Source organism: Xyrauchen texanus, chromosome 45 (genome assembly GCF_025860055.1).
Source record: "Xyrauchen texanus isolate HMW12.3.18 chromosome 45, RBS_HiC_50CHRs, whole genome shotgun sequence".
NCBI classification, from domain to species: domain Eukaryota; kingdom Metazoa; phylum Chordata; class Actinopteri; order Cypriniformes; family Catostomidae; genus Xyrauchen; species Xyrauchen texanus.
The window spans coordinates 11,509,404-11,530,363 of NC_068320.1; the positions used below are offsets into that span (position 1 = coordinate 11,509,404).

The window sequence follows — 20,960 nt, forward strand, 5'->3', positions numbered from 1 at the left end:
ACAGACAGGTGTAAAGAGAGCCTGTGTGACATACAAGCGAAGAATAATATAAATACATCAAGAAAGGAGTCACAAGGTAAAAAGAAGGGGGGAGAGAGAGAGAGAGCAACAGATAGAGAGAGAAGAGCATGTGGCACACACAGAGAAGAGGAGAAAGAATAGGTACACTCTTGAACCCAAGCTCCTTAGACAGCAGCTAATGAAATCAGAGAGAGATAGAGAGAGCGAGAGCGAGAGAGAGCGAGAGAGAGACAGAGAGTGAGTGAGAGAGAGCACATATAAAACCTGAAATCAGCTTCCTGAGGAAACTTTCTGACACATACAAGACCATCAGAGAAAATCATTAGGTGGAAAAAGACCCCAGTCCGAAGAAAAGCTTGACACTTCTCTCACGGAAAATGATGTAAATGCTCAGACAATTGGACATGGTTTTGACCTCTGCGCTGACACCTTTCGGATGAAAAGGCTCCTTTAATGGATTTCTCATGTTTTCCTTTTGACAGTTCTCACCCAGTTTTGACTTTACGATAAATGCAATTGAACTACAGGTAAGTGTGTTCGACTTTTTATGTGTATATCAGACTCAAATGTGTATATCGTTGGATAATATTAATGATCTAATCTGAGACAAATTAACAAAATGAGGTAAACATAAAAAGATTAGAAGGTTGCTAGTTCATATCAGATTTGACATCTTTTCATTTTGGGCGCAGAAAAATTTGCCTTTTAAATTATGTAAATGACAAACCAAATCCATGAATATGGATGAGCACAGAATTATCTACAGTTCACAAAATTGAGACAGGACTTGTGATGTATCAGTAGAAAGCTTTTCTGCTTGATTGAATTCTACCTCTTTTATATCTGTTATGATATATTTGATTGCAATTAAACACTCAATTAAAAACTCTTTAAAATGACAAGCAAATTATGTTGAAATCCACTTAGACTGTGCAAAGCTGCAGTTTTGTTCATGATATCATAAAAAAATATATATATATATATATGTCACATTTTAAAACAGTGTATACAAAATAATTGACAGAGAATATGCAGTGATGTCCAAATGTCTGAGACCACAGGGAAAATCTGGGATTCAAAATCTAATTTAAACCTGGAAATAAAAAGAACATTTTAGGATTTTGACGGCGTAAACTGAATGAAATTTTGGTAACACAATAGAGTTCCATTTGTTAACATTAATAAATGCATTAGGTATCATGAACAAACAATTCATATATTTTTTGACAGAATTTATTCATATTTGTTAATGTTAGTTAAATCAAATAAAAATATAATTTTTCATTATTCGTTCATGTTATTTCATAGTGCATTAACTAATATTAACTAATACAACTTTAGATTTAAAAAATGAATTAATAAAAGTATACATCATTGTTCATGTTAACTAATGTTGTTAACTAATGTTAACATATGGAACATTATTGTAAAGAGTTACTGAAATATTTAAGATTCTGCACCATTTTTTAGGTCACTAATCAAATGTAAGCTCATTTGTGACTTTGACCTTGCTAACTGTTTTGTACAAAAGTTCTGATTTGCTTACATCCATTGCGGCACACAAGATGCTCTTTGAAAAATTCTCAAATTATGCTGGATAAAAGGATCATACGTTTTTGTGCAAACTTGTGGAGTCAATGCCAGCTCAAGTCTATGTTGTCATTAAAGTAAAAGGGAGACATACCAAATGCTAAGAAATTCTGAACTTTTTCTCTCAAATTATTATGATATTAATATCATTTGTAGTCCAAATACAATGTAATTTGAGTTTAAAGTGAACCCTACTCTATTTACATAAATACATTTACATACATACATAAGGAGATAGAAAGAAATTAAAATGGTCAAAGAAAATTTGCTCACAAGAAATTAAGATAAACAGAAAAATTATAACCAAGTGAAACAAGAATGAAACAATTGTAAAAACAAAAAGCCATTGAAAACAGGTGTGCATTTGAAATGTTTTCTTGAAGCTAAAGCAGTTAAATCAGACATTTTCCCTTTTTCTGATAAAAAAAGTTCTATAGATAACAGGGAATCATTAGAGCAATAAATAAGCAAGGACTAAAATTAAAACCTCAAATTAAACCTCAACATATATTATTCACATCCCTGATACAATTACACAAAACACCATACAAAAAGCTCATTCTAAAATGACCATGAGTTTTGGAAACCATAGCAACTAATTTAATTCACGCATATGATACCCGCACACACTGTGTCTGACCATGAGTCCAGTACCAGCTCAATATTTCCTCTCTGCCCCCCTCTGATGTCAAGCTGTTGTTGCTGTGCTCACAGCTGGTCAGAGAGCCACATCTAGACTGTTGTTTCCTTCATTGATGGACGTTCAATGGAGTGAGTCCAACAGAACCAAGCTGGTGCCAGCAAGACCAGACAGGTGGCAGTAATGGAGCAAGAGCTATTTAGCACCTGTTGCTCTGTACGCACAAGCATCTTATTAAGAAGTACTCTGACAACATGCCACCATACACAAAAAACGATGACTTATACGCCTCTGCTTAGCATCTGCAGAACTGTGATTAAGTCTATTAATATCTCTATATATAGGAGAGACTTCTGCACAGACTTTCATATCAGAGAACCCTACATACTGTGGGTATTATGATTACCGAAAGCACCATGCCCATTTCTATGTGCCCCCTCAGATAAAAAAAAGTTAAAAGTATCTATGATAATTAAAGTAGTAGTACACCAACATTTTTGCCCATCATTGCAAGTTCATGAGCGTTATGAGAGAGCTCATTCAGCGCTAAAAACAACGCAAGTTTTTATAGTAATATTATGGTATTTTTTAAGCTCACTATCAACTGCCGTTATATTGAAAAGACCGCACTATTATATTTTAGATCTTTTCATTTGGAAAGCATCACAATCTAATTAAAATCTGCTAAACATCTTAAAAAGATCAGATTTACAATCATTCTATATCATGACATCTCAAAGACATGCTGGAAGTCTTTTTACATCCGAGACATACTCTTCCAGATGTAAACACACACACATCATATAGACATCTGGGTGATGTATGTGTGCTATCAGGGAATATGAATTACAATTGTTCCTTTTGGTTCTGTTGTTTGGTTCTGTGGTTCAACTGAGTTGGGGAGTTCAGCAAGTAAAGATGCTGACTACCACACCTGGAGTCGCAAGTTTGAATCCAGGGCATGCTGATTGACTCCAGCCAAGTCTCCTAAGCAACCAATTGGCCTGGTTTCTAGGGTGGCTAGAGTCATGTTGGGGTAACCTCCTTGTGGTCGTAATGTGGTTCTCCCTCTCGGTGGGGCACGTGGTGAGTTGTGCATGGATGCCGCGGAGAATAGCGTGAAGCCTCCACACACGCTAGGTCTCCATGGTAATGTGCTCAACAAGCCATGTGATACGATGCGTGGATTAACAGTCTCAGACTCGGAGGCAACTGAGATTTGTCGGAACAGATGACAGAGGTAAAACACAGGGCAGACAACAGTGAATCGTGATAGTGTGTTTGTTTACATACAATTTTTTTTTTACTGTTTGAGCATTCATCAATGCATGTCTAGGGGATTTTGGGGATTTTTGGGGAGTCTGAAGGCCTGTGCCAATATTGGTGGATGTAGCTTTAAAGCTGTAGGAGTTACTCTTGATAATTTTGGTATTTGTTTATGGATTTTGCATAACACTAAACCAAGTTGGTAGAATGACTGTATGTTAAATTTGTTAAGCCAACATAAATATGGAGTAACCAAATTTTCTTAAAATAAGGTGTTGGATGTAGGCAAACTAAAATTGAATGCCTTTATTGTATTGATTTGAAATTCTTTTCATTGATTGGTTGGTCTAAAAGTCGTACCTTTTCATATGAGACACGTCATACTATATCTTTCAATTTGGTCATCTTGTTTGAATTATTACGAGTTGTCATGAGACTTTATTGTCATGTCTTATTTCTTCTAGAACACTAAATGAGCCAGGACTGCCACTGGTACCACTCAAAAAACATAGGTGCATGAATAAGCAGTTAACATTAAATGAAGTGACCCCCTGACCTGTGTTTGAGCAGACCTGTGGCTTTTAATGATATCCTCCATGTCTTTTCATGGCACTACTCTGAGCAATTATGACTCTCCTCACACAATGGGAAAGAAACATGGGCGAATAAGCGCCATATGTCCATCTGGCACTAAAATCCACAGGTTGGTTGCTATGGTACTGTGAACAACAAGTGGGCGGACTTTTTATTTATTGTCCACCCTACGCCCACCTTTTCCCCTCCTTCCATTGTTCATTGTAATACTGACAAATCTCTTGAGAAATTCAGGAAGTAGATCATAATTCTATTTTAGTTAATTGGCGATAACTGTCAAATGCCTCTGCAGTTTAGAATTGATTGCATCATTACCACATGCCTGATTTTGAGTTTGTAAAACAATGGTCACCAATTTGAAAAAGAACAAATGAAACTTCAGTCATTGTGGGGAGACTAGGGCTGAGGTAAAGAGCAAACAACCATAATAATAATAATAATTCCTTGCATTTATATAGCGCTTTTCTAGGCACTCAAAGCGCTTTACATAGTATAGGGGGAATCTCCTCAACCACCACCAGTGTGCAGCATCCACCTGGATGATGCGACGGCAGCCATAGTGCGCCAGAACGCCCACCACACACCAGCTATTGGTGGAGAGGAGAGAGTATAGTTATGTAGCCAATTCAGGGATGGAGATTAATACGATGCCATGGTAGATAGGGGCCAATGGGGGGTATTTGTTATAACCAACAAAGGATTTGGACAGTGGCTGTGATTTTGCCAAGTAGGATGTATTCCAAGATCAACATCTTCTATTGGTCCTGGAACACTATGACTGTCGAACAACATAGTTCAGCACTGCAGAAAAGACCAGGTGAGACCGCAATGGCACTTTATTACTACATCTAGGCAGAGAGTGAATCAGTTCATCAGTTTACAAATTGTCACAGACTTGAGTGGGAAAGATTAAACTGCATCTGGGAATATATTCTAAAATATAGCTGAATCCAGATTCTGGTTAAAAGGGCAACTCCCATTGTTGGATGCCAGGCCCTTAAATCCATTGAGTAGTTGAGATCGAGCAGGAAAAGGTCAGTCATATCTTGTACTTATAAGCCACTTGGCTCTGTTTGACACAAAGCCGGCAGGGATGTAAAGTCCTGCCGCTGGGATACGTAGAAGAGGGGGTACTCGATTTTAATCTAGCGAAGGGAGTCACATGTGTGTTTGAGTGTGATAGGGCAGAACTCACTCATTCAAGAGCTATTCATGCAAATGGTACCAAGTACATAGCAGTGCCACTCTCATAGAGTAAAACGTATAGATGATTCGATGAAGAAAAGAAAATTGTACAAAAGGGAGAGGAAAAGTGACAAGATGGGTAAAATGAAAAAGAAGGAATTCAGGTCACTATTCTAGCCCTCCTATGGACCTTAGGCCATGTCCACACTAATACGTCTGAATTAGCAATTCATTTAGTTTCACCTTACGCTTTGTTTACTCCTCTCATCCATCATTTACTCTACCCATTTGAGAACACTCTCCGTTTCTGCATACCTTTGTAAGCTAGGGTGATAGCTAAAACTGAGTTTTCAAATGAAAATGGATTATTGTGGATGTGGCCTTAGTCAAGGTAGAGCCCATGTTTAATATGACACAAATGAAAATAAGGCTGCGATGGATAAATGTACACTCCGTTCTTGTATTGTCTTAGGGGCCGTTCACACCAAGCAAATTTTGTGTCAGACAGTGCTGTATTTAATTGTTGTGCTATGTCTGCGTGCTAGATGGACATCTTTGAATGCTATGTTTTACAGTGTCTCACTCAATAGCAACATGTTTTTTGATGCCGTGTGAAGTAAAAATACCTTTTAAAATACTCACGTTCTGTTCCAATTTTTCGCACTGCGTATGTATTTTTTAGTACAAGTACGTTTTCTGTCTGAAATGCCCCTCAAGGTTGTGGGTCAAGTCTAATTTTACAACCCTTTTTTTTTTTTTTTAAATGTGTCTTGACATACTAACGTATTCTTATTGTTTTGTCAGCTGAACAATCAATGTCATTGTTTACAACAGAATAAACTAATGGACTGTAGCTTCACAGCTTCTTATATAGGATTAAAATGATAACAAATATATTTCCCCAAATCCTACCCTTAACCTAACTGAAATCTTTTTGCATTTTTAGATTAAATTAATTAATTCATTTTTTTTTATTTTTTTATATTTAAGTCACTTTCCTCTTCCGTTGGCTAATATGTAACATAGATTATGCATCTTAAATCCCTCAGAAAACACAAACGTTTTTAAAACCAAAAGCACGTACACTCCTCTAATCTGGAGTCACTACTACCCTCACTCTGTGTCTGATTATATATTTTGGACCAATTCCAGCCCATATTATATCTAATCTCATCCTGCCATCAAAATAATTTTCTCATTTTAATATTGGGTTGTCCCATCATTTCCATCTCAGAGCCTCTAATTGGGTGCTAACATCTGATAGAGTGTGACCTCGCACTAATAGTGGCTGTGCTAAGTCCACTTAACGGTTGAGTTTATACATAACCCTAATAATATTTCACTATGTTGCTGCCAACATTGCTAAAATGTTCCTAATTGGTAGGGGGGTTCCTGTTTTACTTGTGCAAAACACAAAATACCAGTTATCTCCATAACATTAGTACTTAATCTGAATTGGCCCTGTTCTCTTACAAGTCTCGATTGTGTGTTGAATGCTAAAAGGCCACTTGAGAGAGAAGGAGATTGTGTGAGCTGCTCTAGATAAGCCAGCAGTTGATCTATAAGTATTAAGACATTAAATTCAATGGCCAAGATATCACAGCAGGGCAATTTTCTTGAAGCCCTAATGGCAGATGGTATTCATATTCATGTTGTGTTTCCATGTTTTATGGGGACTTTCCATAGACATAATGGTTTTTATACTGTACAAACTTAATATTCTATCCCCTAAACCTAACCCTACCCCTAAACCTAACCCTCACAGAAAACATTCTGCATATTTTAATTTTCAAAAAACATAATTTAGTATGATTTATAAGCTGTTTTCCTCATGGGGACCGACAAAATGTCCACACAAGGTCAACAATTTCGGGTTTTACTATCCTTATGGGGACATTTGGTACCCACAAAGTGATAAATACACGCTCACACACACACACACACACACACACACACACACACACACACACACACACACACACACACACACACACACACACACACACACACACACATGTTGTGTTTCCATGTTTTATGGGGACTTTCCATAGACATAATGGTTTTTATACTGTACAAACTTTATATTCTATCCCCTAAACCTAACCCTACCCCTAAACCTAACCCTCACAGAAAACTTTCTGCATTTTTACATTTTCAAAAAACAGAATTTAGTATGATTTATAAGCTGTTTTCCTCATGGGGACCGACAAAATGTCCCCACAAGGTCAAAAATTTCAGGTTTTACTATCCTTATGGGGACATTTGGTCCCCACAAAGTGATAAATACACGCTCACACACACACACACACACACACACACACACACACACACACACACACACACACACACACACACACACACACACAATACCATCCTACATACAGTACATATACGTGCACACACACACACACATCATGACATTAATCATCCTTCCGCAAGAATACATAGTGTTTGACATACACCATAGCTTTATGAACAGCTGTTTCACCTCATAGCTGTTACTATATCATGTATTTCATTATAATATTTGGCTGGAACACTATAATGACCAATCAACAATCAGGACTGGAACTATTCATTTTATAAGCCTCATTAAGGCCTGCTATCTTGTGACATGATCCTCTGTTTTTACCCTGCCTCACGTGTGCACACACATAAAAACACACTAATACACGTTCGACTCCCTTCACACAGATCATCCCTCTGGAGATTTTGTGAATTGTCACTGTGAATGTCTCTCCGTTCATCTTTGCTTGCTCCCTAAAATATTTTTGTGTAGAGCCCCATGGCTATAAATCTTCAAAAAGACATTCAGCCACCCAAAGAAAATGCCACAGGCCATCACCTGATCTACAATCTCTCAACACCTCTCATGAATCAAACCATTTAAGAGCGAAAAAAAATTTCTGTCAGGCTTTATCCAGAACCTTGACATAGAAGGACAAATGGCTCAAATGTTGAGATGCCTCAGTGTGCTACACCGTCTTTATGCTTGGCATTCACTTTAGACTATGGTGCTATTTAAAAGAAGCCAGTAGAAGTCACCATCCTAACCTTTACTAATAAGGAAAGTATTATGCTAACATTTATAGTATGCAAACATATTACTTAGTTATTGTTCTTTGAAAAAATTATCACAAAGACAGAAGTTTTTGAACACCTCCAAAAAATTGACTAGCTTTGATTAGCAGAGAGGAAATAACTATAATAAAGAAAGAGGAAAGGCAGTAATTACCTTGATCACTCTTCATTGGTTATGTTATAAAAGAATGTAGAAGCTCTGAAATTCTCTGTCTATAATTAAAGATGACTTGTATCGTTGGTGAGGAAACCTGGATGAGCTTGGAGTAGACCAGCTTAACCTAGCCTCAGATGGTTTACCAGTCATAGCTAGTTTAAGCTGGTCTAGCTGGTTTCCCAGCTTGGCCAAACTGGTCTTTCTCTAGTCTAGCTTGTCTGTCAGCCTGGCCAAACTGGTGGAAAGCTGGTTTAGATCTTTTTTCTTTGGATGTTCTATGAGGTAAGGCCAACCAGTATCAACTCAAGCACTTAAATTACAAGCTTGAAGCAGCCTAAGATGGTTTGCTGGTCTTAGATAGTGTAATTTTGTCTAGCTGGTCTCCCAGCCTGGTCAGGGCTAGCTTTCGGCTGGTTTAGCTGGTCTTCAGCTGGTTTAGCAGGTATGCCAGCCTGACAAAGCTTGTGCTAAGCTGGTTTAGATGTTCTACTTTTGGACATTATTATAGATGGCACCAGTATAAACCAGAATCTACCCTGCTTACTGTAAATAACATGCTTAAACCATCCCAAGGTCATTTGCTGGTATAAAATGGTCTACCAGCCCGGCCAAGCTGGTCTTTAACTGGTCTAGCTGGTCTCCAACTAGTTTAGCTGACCTGCCAGTTTGGCCAAGCTGTTGTCAAGCTGGTTTAGATGGGTTTATATATATATATATGCTGTCAAAGCTTGGAGACCAGGCTGGAAGTCTAGCCAACCACCTTTTGCATTTTCAAAAAAACATCGTTTAGTATGTTTACTAAGCCATTACCCTCATGGGGACCACTGGCTGGGCCCCAAATGGTAGGTGATTTCAGGTTTTACCATCCTCCTAATGTAGTATAAACATGCACACACACACACACACACACACTTTGAGAATGTCAAAGGATGTGAAACCCCAAATGGGCACTTCCGCTAAAGGGATAAATTCTTAAATCATTCCACCTGTAATTAAATGACCTTTCTGCACAAACCTAAGCTCAATAAGGCATCTCGTATCAGCTCATATCTGCAAAATTAAACACAGTTCATGCTTGAAGGTGCAGCATAATGAGATGCAACTTTCCAAGTCGTTCTGCTCTAGGGCAGACGTCTATGTGACAATGGCATTTCAAACTTTCTAATGAGATTATTGTCCATGTCCTCAGTCAACAAGACATGGAAGGTATTTGTGCTTTAACGAGTTTTGCAGAGAGACGTTTAGGGACAGCAGGGAGAAGGTTGTTTATCTGTGTGCCTTGTATGAAACGTTCTGGTCTGATAAACTTACACCAGGGTGTGTTGGTTGGTTTTTCCTTGTCTTTTGCCTGCTGCTATCTTTACACAGCGATGTTCTGCCTCAGGATGACATTTACAAGCAGAACTCAGGGTACGATTACCAAAGTGACAACTGCCAGAGACACGATGTGTTTGTGTCTTTGCTTACCATTTTACTTTGGGAGATTAAAAACCCAGAACACACAGCTTTTTAGAGTTCTTGCTTCATAGAATGTGAGTCATGAAGCAAGAGAAGTATGCAAAACTGCTTCAAATGTAAAAAAAAAAATTATAATAATGACCCTAACCAGAACAAAAATATATTTTTTTATATAAAAATCCAATTTAAACCTAGAAGTATTGTTTTATTTATTTTTTATTATTTTTATTATAAATGAATAGGAAATATTTTAAGATTCTGCACTTTCTCTTGGTGAATAGTCAAATAAGTAAATTAACATTGACCATGTTAGCTCCTATGTACAAAAGGTCAGATGTTCTTGCTTCCATTGAAGCTCACAAGATAATTTTTTGAACATTCTCAAATCATGGTGAATAACATGGAAACATTTATTTCACAAATTTGTGGAGTCCATGTCAGCTCGAGTGCATGCGGTCAGCAAAAGTGGAACATACCAAATACAAAGAAATTCAATATAATTAAAAAAAAATAAATTCAGTTCAAATTATTACTCAAATTGTTGCTGGTAATATAACTCATAATGGGGAAGAAAAACCTCTATTCAAATGCAAAATAGAAGCATTTTCATGAGTCTCTTATGAACCCCATAGTATATCAGCTGACAGCTAAAATGAATAGCTTTTTATTCTTACTACTGAAGCTCTAAGAGAACAACCTCTAGGGAGGAAAAAAAACGATAGCATCGACCAGAGAGGAGACTTCTCTAATTGAGCATTTTCATTAGTAGCCAAAAGGTGACGTGAACTGGAACAGGCTTGATTGGGTTTTTTATTTATGTACATGCTCAGTATCTCCGTTCTTTATTGTGATACACACACACACACACACACACACACACACACACACACACTAGAGGTTGCTATGGCAACCTTCACCTGTTGTTGCGAGAAGGGTGAATTTCAAACAGTCCGTTATCATAGAAGCTGAACGTCCTCTGATCCCATACTTCAATTTGTTTCGCAAGGAATATAATGACATGAGAACTTGAGATAACAGATACATTTTTTATCAAAAGTCGATATCTAAAAAATAGTTCAAACTCACTTAAATTGACCCAAAATTACAAATTTCTTAAGGAAATACTCTGATTTATTATAAGTACATGCTATAATTCTATATAAAAAGAAACTATATGGCTTTACAACACTTCAACTTCTAATTCCAGAATGAAACAAAAAAGCATCAATATTAAAAGTTGCAGACTAGAATGATGTTAAAAAAAGTTATATTCCCTTCTTAGCCCCGTCCTAAACTCAATCCACTGTTTGAGCCAATGTTGGGCTGGTCGGGATTCTTAAACAAACAGAATAACCTTTTGATAGCACTAAAATGCTGCAGTGTTTGTAGTAACTCTCTGTATATTAAGTTCAGAGAGTATAACAATCAACTTTTGATTGTGTCTTCTACTACGTTTCCCACAATTGTGATTCCTAAATTTCATCTATGTGACCTCTGTTCAGCATTAAATAGTCGGTGTAATCTTACCTTTTTTATGGTATATATTTCACTTCTGATTCAGCTTTTGTGCCACCTTAGACGTGTAAAGTTTACTGTGATGCACGACAACAACCGCAACATTTGCACATTGCTCAAGTGTAAAAACCAAGGCACACAACCGTAAGGCAAAAACACTAGCAAAATGTGAAGACTTCTCCAGTGAAGCTCACTTGAGAATGCATCTGCTCTTTTTTTTTATTTGATTATCACATTCATGGATTTCTAAAAATGCCTATATAAAGCATAGATAGAAAATTCAATTAGCACCTCTCTTCTCTTTCATCAGCTATATCAAATTGTATGAATGAAGTGATAACTCTTCGAACATGGCCACCGTGTACCTTGACAGAGAGACTCAACTGTATCCCACACATTTTCAGAATGTGACTACCACACAAACTGATGTCAGACAACACTACATACTCTATAGAATTCTACAAAACTCTCTGTTGTCGACATTTTCAAGGTAAGAACTTTGACAAGCCTTTATCAAACTTATATTCAGTACATCATACAGGAAACATGAACACATCTGTATCCTGAAATGAGAACATTTTGTAGACAAACAGAAGAAAGAAATGAGAGAGAGAGTCAAAACAAATGAAGAAACTGTCAAACTGTGTCTTTACTGTCAAACGAATGGGAAGACATATGACGGCATTTCCAAATGCTATGCATACGAATGACGTTCAAATGAGGCCATTTGCTTATATTTACACTGTCTCATCTTGTCATAATTTCCTAGAAACATATGGACAGGAACACAAATCCATTTTTTAGCATATACTGTAGTACACACACACACACACACACACACACACACACACACACACACACACACACACACACACACACACACACACACACACACACACACACAAAGAGACCATTTGATCTCTACAAAAAACCAACAGTGTGTCTATTGTTGTCTCTATGTCCTCCACAGATGTTGAAACTGGGTTGGCAGCAGAACTTTGGGGCACCATGGTCAATGTGACGCCCAGTATAGACCCAGCGACGGACCAAGAGGGGTACAACTACTTTGCCTTAATATTTGGCGTGCCTCTCATCCTCATCATTATCCTGGGTAATGTGCTGGTGTGTCTCAGTGTGCTGACAGAACGTTCCCTGAAAACTGCAACCAACTACTTCATAGTCAGTCTGGCTGTGGCCGACCTTCTGCTGGCCGTGCTGGTTCTCCCACTCTACGTCTACTCTGAGGTGAGAACTGGATACTGAAGATTATATACAATAAAGTGAGGTTTTCATCAGTTGTATGTCCAAATTGATGGACCATTTTCACACTTCTGGGTTTTGGAATGCGGAAGGAAGCAATTGCAGGGTAAACTTCTATAGCGGTGAATGGGAGACCATGGTAAATATCATTTTTGCTTACCCATTTGCTCCAACATCAAAAGAAAAATGCCACTATTATGTTCCTCCAACTTTCCAAATGAAGAAGAAAATAGAGCGATGAATTATGACAAATTTACTGTTACTCCCTCAGCAGCTGTATTAGAAACCTCATCGAATCTGTTGTAACTCGCATTGTGCGACAAACATAAATAATCCCTCAAAGTTGCTTGTTGAGAAGAGGTCTGCAGTTGCTTTTCTACGCAATCATACAGACTATTTTTACCTGGTGGATGATAAAATAGGCAAAAAAGTCTAGCAACAAACTTTGGAGGTTTACGAAAAAAGATTAGAGCACTTCTAGGTCTTTTTCGGGAACACAAATTGTTCTGAACTTAAGTTAGTACATAAAAAGAAAATTGTAGTTTAAGGTGCACTCAGTAATTTTGTACTCATAAAAAAAGTTTTACTCCTTAAGAAATATATTTGAATTTTGAAACGTATGAAGAAAGTCACGAGCACTCACAAATCAAATTGTGTGAATGAGTTATTCTTTCATAATTTCTGCTGTTTTCTCATGAGAGAATAAGCACAAAGTCAACTTTAAAGGCTTTTTTAAAGTAATCAAACTGTATTTAATACTAATTAGAGGGGAAAAGTGCTTGTAAATTAGGGACTATCCTGGTTTTATCAACCTGTCTGGTCAACCTATACTGAGTACACCTTTAAGAAGAATGTTATTCTTATAAAACATTTATGAATTCAGCCCCAAAATATTACAGAGACTTGGGAGTGGGCTCTTTTGACTTTGGCCACCAAGAACCACCAAGAACCCTTGTAACCAAAGGCGTCCCACTGTCAACCACCCACAACACCCAAGAATTGTGGCAGTAACCTTTGCATAAGCAAGCAGCCATTCACATTTTGTTCAGAAAATGTAAAAATCTAGTTCTCTCAGACAACTAATGTATTATTTAGCGGATGGTTTTATGTAAAGTGACTTAAAGAATGTACACTTAGTACAGTGACAGTCCCCCTTGAGCATCCTGACGTTAAGTGCCTTCCTCAAGGGCACAATGGCAACAGTTCATGAATCATTTGTTGTATGGTTGGAATCTACTTCTGTATATTATATTAATAGACCTTATTTATGATGTTCAAGTTAAGGGAAAGCATTTTGAATTATAGATAAATGTTCTCAAAATTCTTTAAATTACGGAAAACTCTTGGTTAACGCAAACTCTGATGTCAGCCGATGGAGAAGGGCTGCGTCATGGTTCCTCCCAAAGTTTCTTCCTCATCTACTTCAGTTCACCCAAAAATGAAAGTTCTGTCAACATATTTTCTTTCTATTATCAAGACTTTCTTACTTTTGTGGAACACAAGAGGAGATCATTAAATTATAATTTCATTCAGTCCTGTTTTCTGAATTTAAAACAACGGCAGCAGACAGTGTCTCACTTCAATGCTTAATTAGGCACCCACAAAATGCCATAAAAAGTAGTCTGTGCATATTTTCCTAGTTATCTAAAGTCATATGATCACATTTTGCTATAAACAGACCGTAATTTAAGTGGTTTTCACTCTCAAATCAAATTAAGTCATTGATAAAGTATGTAAACAGAGCTAAATACAGTATTGCGGCACCGCTGATAACATCAAACCTCATTGGTTCTTGCGTGTCAATTTGAATTGGGGGGTTTGCTCACTGCCACACCACCTTGTGGCTTCTTAATATGTTGCTTTCCTTTTGTAGAAACACCTCAATGAGTAATTTTCCCGGGAGTCTCTCTCTTTATTGTATGGTTAATGTGCTTCAACAAAGGATTTGGTTAATTGTTTTGATAAATTCAACCTTTAATTGCAATCAATCAAGTATGAAGAGTATTTATCAAACACCCATCTGCTCCCATAAACATGTGAGATAATGACTTACGATAACACCTTTGACCTTGGATGTTGGGTTTTCCTGGGGGAGATGTGGATGAGTGTGTATCAGTGAGGTCTATAATACCTGGAGATCTGTTATCTGCTAGCATTCCCATTCATCTCAATAGCAATTTCTCGGCTGGCACATAATTAAATATGTTATTTGAATTCCGCAGTCGATGCTCATGGAAGCTTTTTTTTTTTTTTTAGTTAGTCACCTGAGCTGTAAATCCCATGTGACCAATTACTCAGGTGAAAGACGCCTTTGTCACCAAATCTTGTAGTTACAGCATCTACCAGAAGGAGCTAACTTGACATTGCTAACTAGCCAAACCATGGCTTCTTGCTGTGTATACTATTCTCTAATGCTGTCTCTCTCTCTCTCTCTATTTCTTTTTTCTGTGTGTGTTTGTGTGTGTTTTAGTTCCTGGGAGGCATTTGGACACTGAGTATGTACATCTGTGATGCCCTAATGACTATGGATGTGATGCTCTGCACTGCCTCTATTTTGAATCTGTGTGCAATTAGTGTAGACAGGTGAGACACACACACCCACAGTCACACCTGCACACCCACTTGGTCAAATATCAAACTTTTGAGTTGAAAATATGACCCTGCCTGCACCACAAATGTACACCATGAAAATGCATTGGCAACACATAGACTTCAGCAAATTCTAAAGATTTTATCAACAGAATAAACATGGTCAGAAATGTCTTGCAGTGCCCTCTGAGTTCAAACACTCAAGTAAACATGGAAGTTTGAGAGCTTTTGAAAAGTGCATGAGGAGCATGTTTATGGCCCTATCTCTGAAATATTAAATGTATTTTTCCATATAACAGAGTGGTCTATGGACAGTTTCTCTCCAGTGATATCCTTGCTGGAAAAAAGACACCATAAAATGGTCTCCCAGCCTTGCCATTTGGTTGGTTTTACAGGGGTTTTAGGCACCAGTTGGGCCCCAACTTAACCAGTCCGGGAGACCAGTTTAAACCAGCTAAGTTTAGACCAGAAAACCATTTTAGGCTGGTTTAAGCTTTGTTTGTTTTATCAGCAGGAATTGCACACATTTTTTAGCATATAAAATATGTGCAACCTGAATATATTTCGTTTTTTTGTGGATAAATCAAGCATATGACCCCCTAAAACAAGTTCGTACAGTGATTCTTTAACATTCAGGTGAATTTTGAACATTCAGTAGGTCTGTTATGTTCCCCTCTGAGTGCTCACAATGTGAATCTTAACTCGGTGGTTACACATGATTGGTCATCCCGTGGGATGCTAATGAAACGTAGCTCCCTTTTACGCATCAGCACGACGTGGAGCAGAATTTCATTAATTACTTGGTGCAGCAAGCAGCACCGTATCACGTAAACAATATAAAACAACTTGAAGAGGTCCCAGACAGAGGGAAAGCAGGGTCACTCTGTCTTTTACGCATACTAAAACAAAGAGAGCTCGTCTCTGAAGATAAAAACAAAGGTTTATGTTTGAAAAGATGTAGCTGATTGAAAGCATGAATCAGACTGAATGCAATCTCATGCAATTTAAAATGATTGCTCTGGAACCTTCCATTGCCTCAGCATGCACTGTGATTAAGTATTAAATACATAACAAATTTAAATTGTGATTTTATTCATGAATATAAGCTTTTTGGAACAAACTGCAATAAAACTACTGCAAAAGCCAACAAATAAATGTACAAATATAATGTATGACTGAACGTTTCCTTGATGAAACAACCAGCTTATGAATTTCCTACTGGTCTTGATTGGTTGATGTTAGTTAGTGCAGGTTTGGTACTGGTCTACCTTGCAGACCAGCATAGTCTTTCTGGTGAAGATGCTTGACCAAAGAAGTCTTGCAGGTTAAGCTAGTTAAGAAACTTTTTGGGGGAACCAAGACACCAGAATCCTATGTTGGTGACCAGTTGGTGACCAGCTATGCTGGTCTTTTCAGCCAGATGCATAAAGCAGCACTCAACATCAGCAACTGGTACTTCTTCAGGGTTGATTCACCAATCAGAAAACCTTCTCAACTTCTCTGTTGCAGGTACATAGCGGTGGTGGTCCCTTTGAAGTACAACCGTAACCAGTTTAGTGTCCGTCAGTTGGCCTTGATCACAGCCACCTGGGTGCTTTCCCTGGGTGTGGCCAGTCCTGTCATATTTGGCTTGAACCAGGTGCCCAACAGGAACCCTCATGTTTGCAAGCTGGAGGACAATCAGTTTGTGGTCTACTCCTCCATCTGTTCTTTCTTCGTACCCTGCCCTGTCATGCTCCTCCTGTACTACTGGATGTTCAGGGGACTGAAGCGATGGAGCTCTGGTCGTAGCCGGTCCCATCTCCATCAGGCACCCAGGGGGCGTAGAAGCCTCACTTTGCACCTGGGAGCAGCACTGCAGAAGGAGAAGGGAAGGGCGAAGGAGAAGGTGGTGTACCTCATGCCTGGAGGTCTCAGTCCCACCTCGCTCTCCGCCACCCCTCCTACTCCACTCTCTTCAACCAGCCCAGTTACCATTACCACAGATGAGCAGGTAAAATGTCAGATTCCGATTGCAGAGACCGACCCTATGACCACCCAGATGGATAGTGTATCAGATGCAGAGAACCCTGACCGGCCTACGGATGATGATAGTGGTCGAGAGAATGGGGTGGGGAAGAACCATCAGTCTCATAAAGGGCGACGCCACAACAAGAGCAACAGGGTGAGCAGACGAGAGCGGAAAGCAATGAAGGTGCTGCCTGTAGTCGTGGGTACGTATAGTAATTTAATTTACATGTATTTGTATAGTGCTTTTTATTATACAAATCATTCAAAAAGACCAGCTTAGACTTGCATGAACTAGAATTAAATGACCAGGCTAACTCCTAACTACCTTAGCAATCGGATGGTCAACCATGATGAAAAATATAGCTAAAATGTCATGCACAGCAATATACAAAACTCTATGCCTCAATGTTACACCTGCTGCTCTCTGAATATTAACATGAGAATTTCTTTTCTAAAAGAAGTCCTCTCAAGTATAAAGTGTATCTGGCTGTTTCCAGGGCAATGAAATTTTGAAAATGGCAACCATATGGTCACTATTGTTTCCAATACCTTACAGAGCGATATCTTGTTGAGAGATTAGCATGATCCAATACAACAGCTTAAATAAAAAGCTTAATGAAAAAAAGCTTAATGAAAGGATAACTGACACATTGATTGAGGTGCCCAGAGAGAACAAAATACACATCGGACTGGAAACGGTTTGCTCTTTTGCTTACAGGACTCTATTCAATCTATGAACATGAGATATTTGAAAAAGAAAGGGAAGAATTAGCTATGTAGATCAAGAGAAAGAATATATGTAAACTCCTCACCTGACCTTCTCATTTACAGGTGTTTTTCTGGCTTGCTGGACTCCTTTCTTTGTGGTCCACGTGACTAAGGCGCTGTGTCATTCTTGTGACATCGGGCCAATGCTGATAAGTGTGGTCACGTGGCTTGGCTACGTCAACAGCGCTGTCAACCCCATCATCTACACTGCCTTTAATGTGGAGTTCAGGAACGTGTTTCACAAACTTCTCTTTTGTCGCTCTTAAGATTGAGCGATTGCTTGTAGGACATGGCCAAACTTATCAACATTCAGGACAGTAATTTACACCGAAACATTATGGTTCAATACAAAGGTAAATGTCCACAACCACCTGGATGATCTACAGCGCACAGTCAGGGGTGCCCACAGAATTCTGATCCATGGTACTTACAAAATTGTAATCATTACTCATATATAAACCCCAGCAGATATTTGTTTAAATTATGCTTTCTTAATTCAAATGGTTTGATTTAACTTTAATTTAAATATTCTAATTTAGTCTTAATTAAAATAATTGTATGATAAACTTGCATTTAAACCTCTTAAAGGTGCATACAGTAATTTGGGGCTAATTTAAAAAGTTTTACACATTAACGAATAAATTCTGTTTTTGTGAAGAGTGATATCAATGGTGAACACTCACATGAAGGCTGTACTCATAATAGTTTTTTATAAAAAAATATATATATTATACATGGTGCGGGTCACCCCCATCAATGTCTGTCTCCATGTTGAAATCACATGACCTGCGGTGTTTCACTAAATGTCGAAGAGAATCCTTGCGCTCATTGGCTGCCACCTATGTAGATAAGCTTGGCTATGCTTAAAAGAACTCAATGGAACATACTTATTTATCGTGCTTTAGCAGCCGAGATAATGGGAGATCCAGTAGCTGTACTGCAGAAGAAGCAAAAAAGGACTGAAGCAAGAAGATAGAAAGACCGGCAAAGGGTAAAAACTAGAGTAAACATTGGTACGGCATACACAAGATGGAAGGATTTAATGGCGGAGAAAAATCGAGTAGTGATGATGATGTTGCTTCTTTGTTGTTGGACAGGTAAGGAATAAATAATTGTTTAGACCACTCTCTAAAATAGTATCAGTGGAATTTACAGTAAGCGTGTGTAGTCAACATATGTTAGTAATGGATAGTTTTCAGCAGTGTTTACAAATGCAGCAGGAAAGCAACGTGCAATTTTATTTTCTTTGTTATCACAGCTATAGTAAAGGGGGCCCATCTACCTCCATCTCAATTAAATGTCTTAATTTGTTCAGTGCAAGGTAGCTTGGCACAGTGATTGTTGTGGATTTTGTGTAAACCATGACTTTGGTTGCTGGGAAACAAAAAAAGTTTGCCAAACACAGTATTCATGGAAATGCTAAATTTGATCATCAAAAACAATTCAAATTTTTCCATTACCGTGACATTCTCTGGCTGTGTCTCATTTGGAAGGCTGCGTCCTCTGGAGGTTGCATTTTTCGGCCGCATACGTCATCAAGGCTGTCTTGTTTCACTTTTTTTGTCTTTCCTTTTCTTATTTTTATCTGTTGTCAATGCCTTTTACGTATATGCACTTACATTTATACAATTGTTAACCTTTTTTGCATTCCCAATAAAAAATGTAAATAAAAAAATTAAACGAGACAGCCTCGATGACGAATGCGGCCAACAAATGCGACCTCCGGAGGACGCAGCCTTCCAAACGAGACACAGCCTTTATCGCAAGATAATGAGGTTCATTTTACGCTAAGCAGTTCTCTAATAAAGGTAACTACTGTCTTTAGAAATTACTTGAAATGTAGACAGTCTCCAAATATTATAGATATGAGGGACAATAATAATCTGTCCTTAACTGTCGAACTCTGGTCACTTGAATTCTGACATTTGTTTTTAGGCAAAGCAATTATATTATAGTAGTAATAAATAACTTTAGAAATTACCTCAAACTCTGACATTTTCCAGATGCAAATGAAATTCAAGAGCTGTTGGGGGAAGCAGAGACGGTCATGCTGATCCACGTCGCAAGATGGCAGTACAGCATCTAACACCACTGTCACATCAGTACTTAAAGTACACGAAGAAGAGCAATGCTAACGCAAGCTAGAGAACTACTGAATGCCCTTTTTGAATTGACAGTTATTTTGCACAATAATTTGTATGTGCAAGATCTGTCAATTGTCCTGTCATCACAATATACATTACTAAAAATGCAATAGTCTTACATTTCTGACTAAATTAAGAAACCAATGCCTAGCTTACATTGAAAAGTTCAACCTCCTGTTCCCTGACGTGTCAAATTAATTTGGTACTTTCTCTTTTTATTTCAAAGCCTTTGTGAATGTTCGTTAGTGCCACACCTGTGAGGCACGTCTCAGTCTTGCAGGATTTACAGTATGTGTGCAAAAAAGTAAAAAAAAATTTCTCTGCATGCCTGTATTATTATTTTTAAAACTAGTTGGGTTTCCATCCAAATATTTTTATATGAATTTTGAAATTGCGCATAAAATGCGATTAAACCCTCAAAATTTACTTTAAATGTAATGTGCTTGGCTGAGGTGGATTTTCTAGAGTTTCGCATTTGTTAAAATATGCATTAAGCTGATGAAAACAGATGAAAATTTTATTTGCAAAAGGATGACATGTTTTGACCATTTTAGTGCGTGTTATGAGTGTGCGATATCGTGATGTGACTAGCCCAACAACATGTCCGACCTGGGCACACAGTTCTTTGAACAAAGCCCTTGACATTCGCAAATGTTTAACCAAAAGTAGGTCCTCACAATCC

At 38.0% G+C, this 20,960-nt stretch overlaps 1 protein-coding gene across 1 annotated transcript; it reads left to right on the plus strand.

Moving 5' to 3' along the window:
* The first annotated feature begins 338 nt into the window (after window positions 1–338).
* LOC127637578 (D(4) dopamine receptor-like) lies at window positions 339–19,395 on the plus strand. Its single transcript, XM_052118699.1, has 6 exons — window positions 339–548; window positions 11,818–11,997; window positions 12,478–12,752; window positions 15,238–15,350; window positions 16,866–17,569; window positions 18,198–19,395. The coding sequence occupies exons 2-6, from the start codon at window positions 11,934–11,936 to the stop codon at window positions 18,398–18,400; spliced, it is 1,359 nt and encodes a 452-aa protein (XP_051974659.1). The 5' UTR covers window positions 339–548; window positions 11,818–11,933; the 3' UTR covers window positions 18,401–19,395.
* Window positions 19,396–20,960: the final 1,565 nt, after the last annotated feature.

Coding starts and splice junctions, on each gene's coding strand:
- LOC127637578 (XM_052118699.1), top strand. CDS start 11,934: ATGTCAGACAACACTACATACTCTATAGAATTCTACAAAACTCTCTGT. Junction 15,351..16,865: donor TGTGCAATTAGTGTAGACAG/GTGAGACACACA, acceptor TCTCTGTTGCAG/GTACATAGCGGTGGTGGTCC. Junction 17,570..18,197: donor GGTGCTGCCTGTAGTCGTGG/GTACGTATAGTA, acceptor TCTCATTTACAG/GTGTTTTTCTGGCTTGCTGG.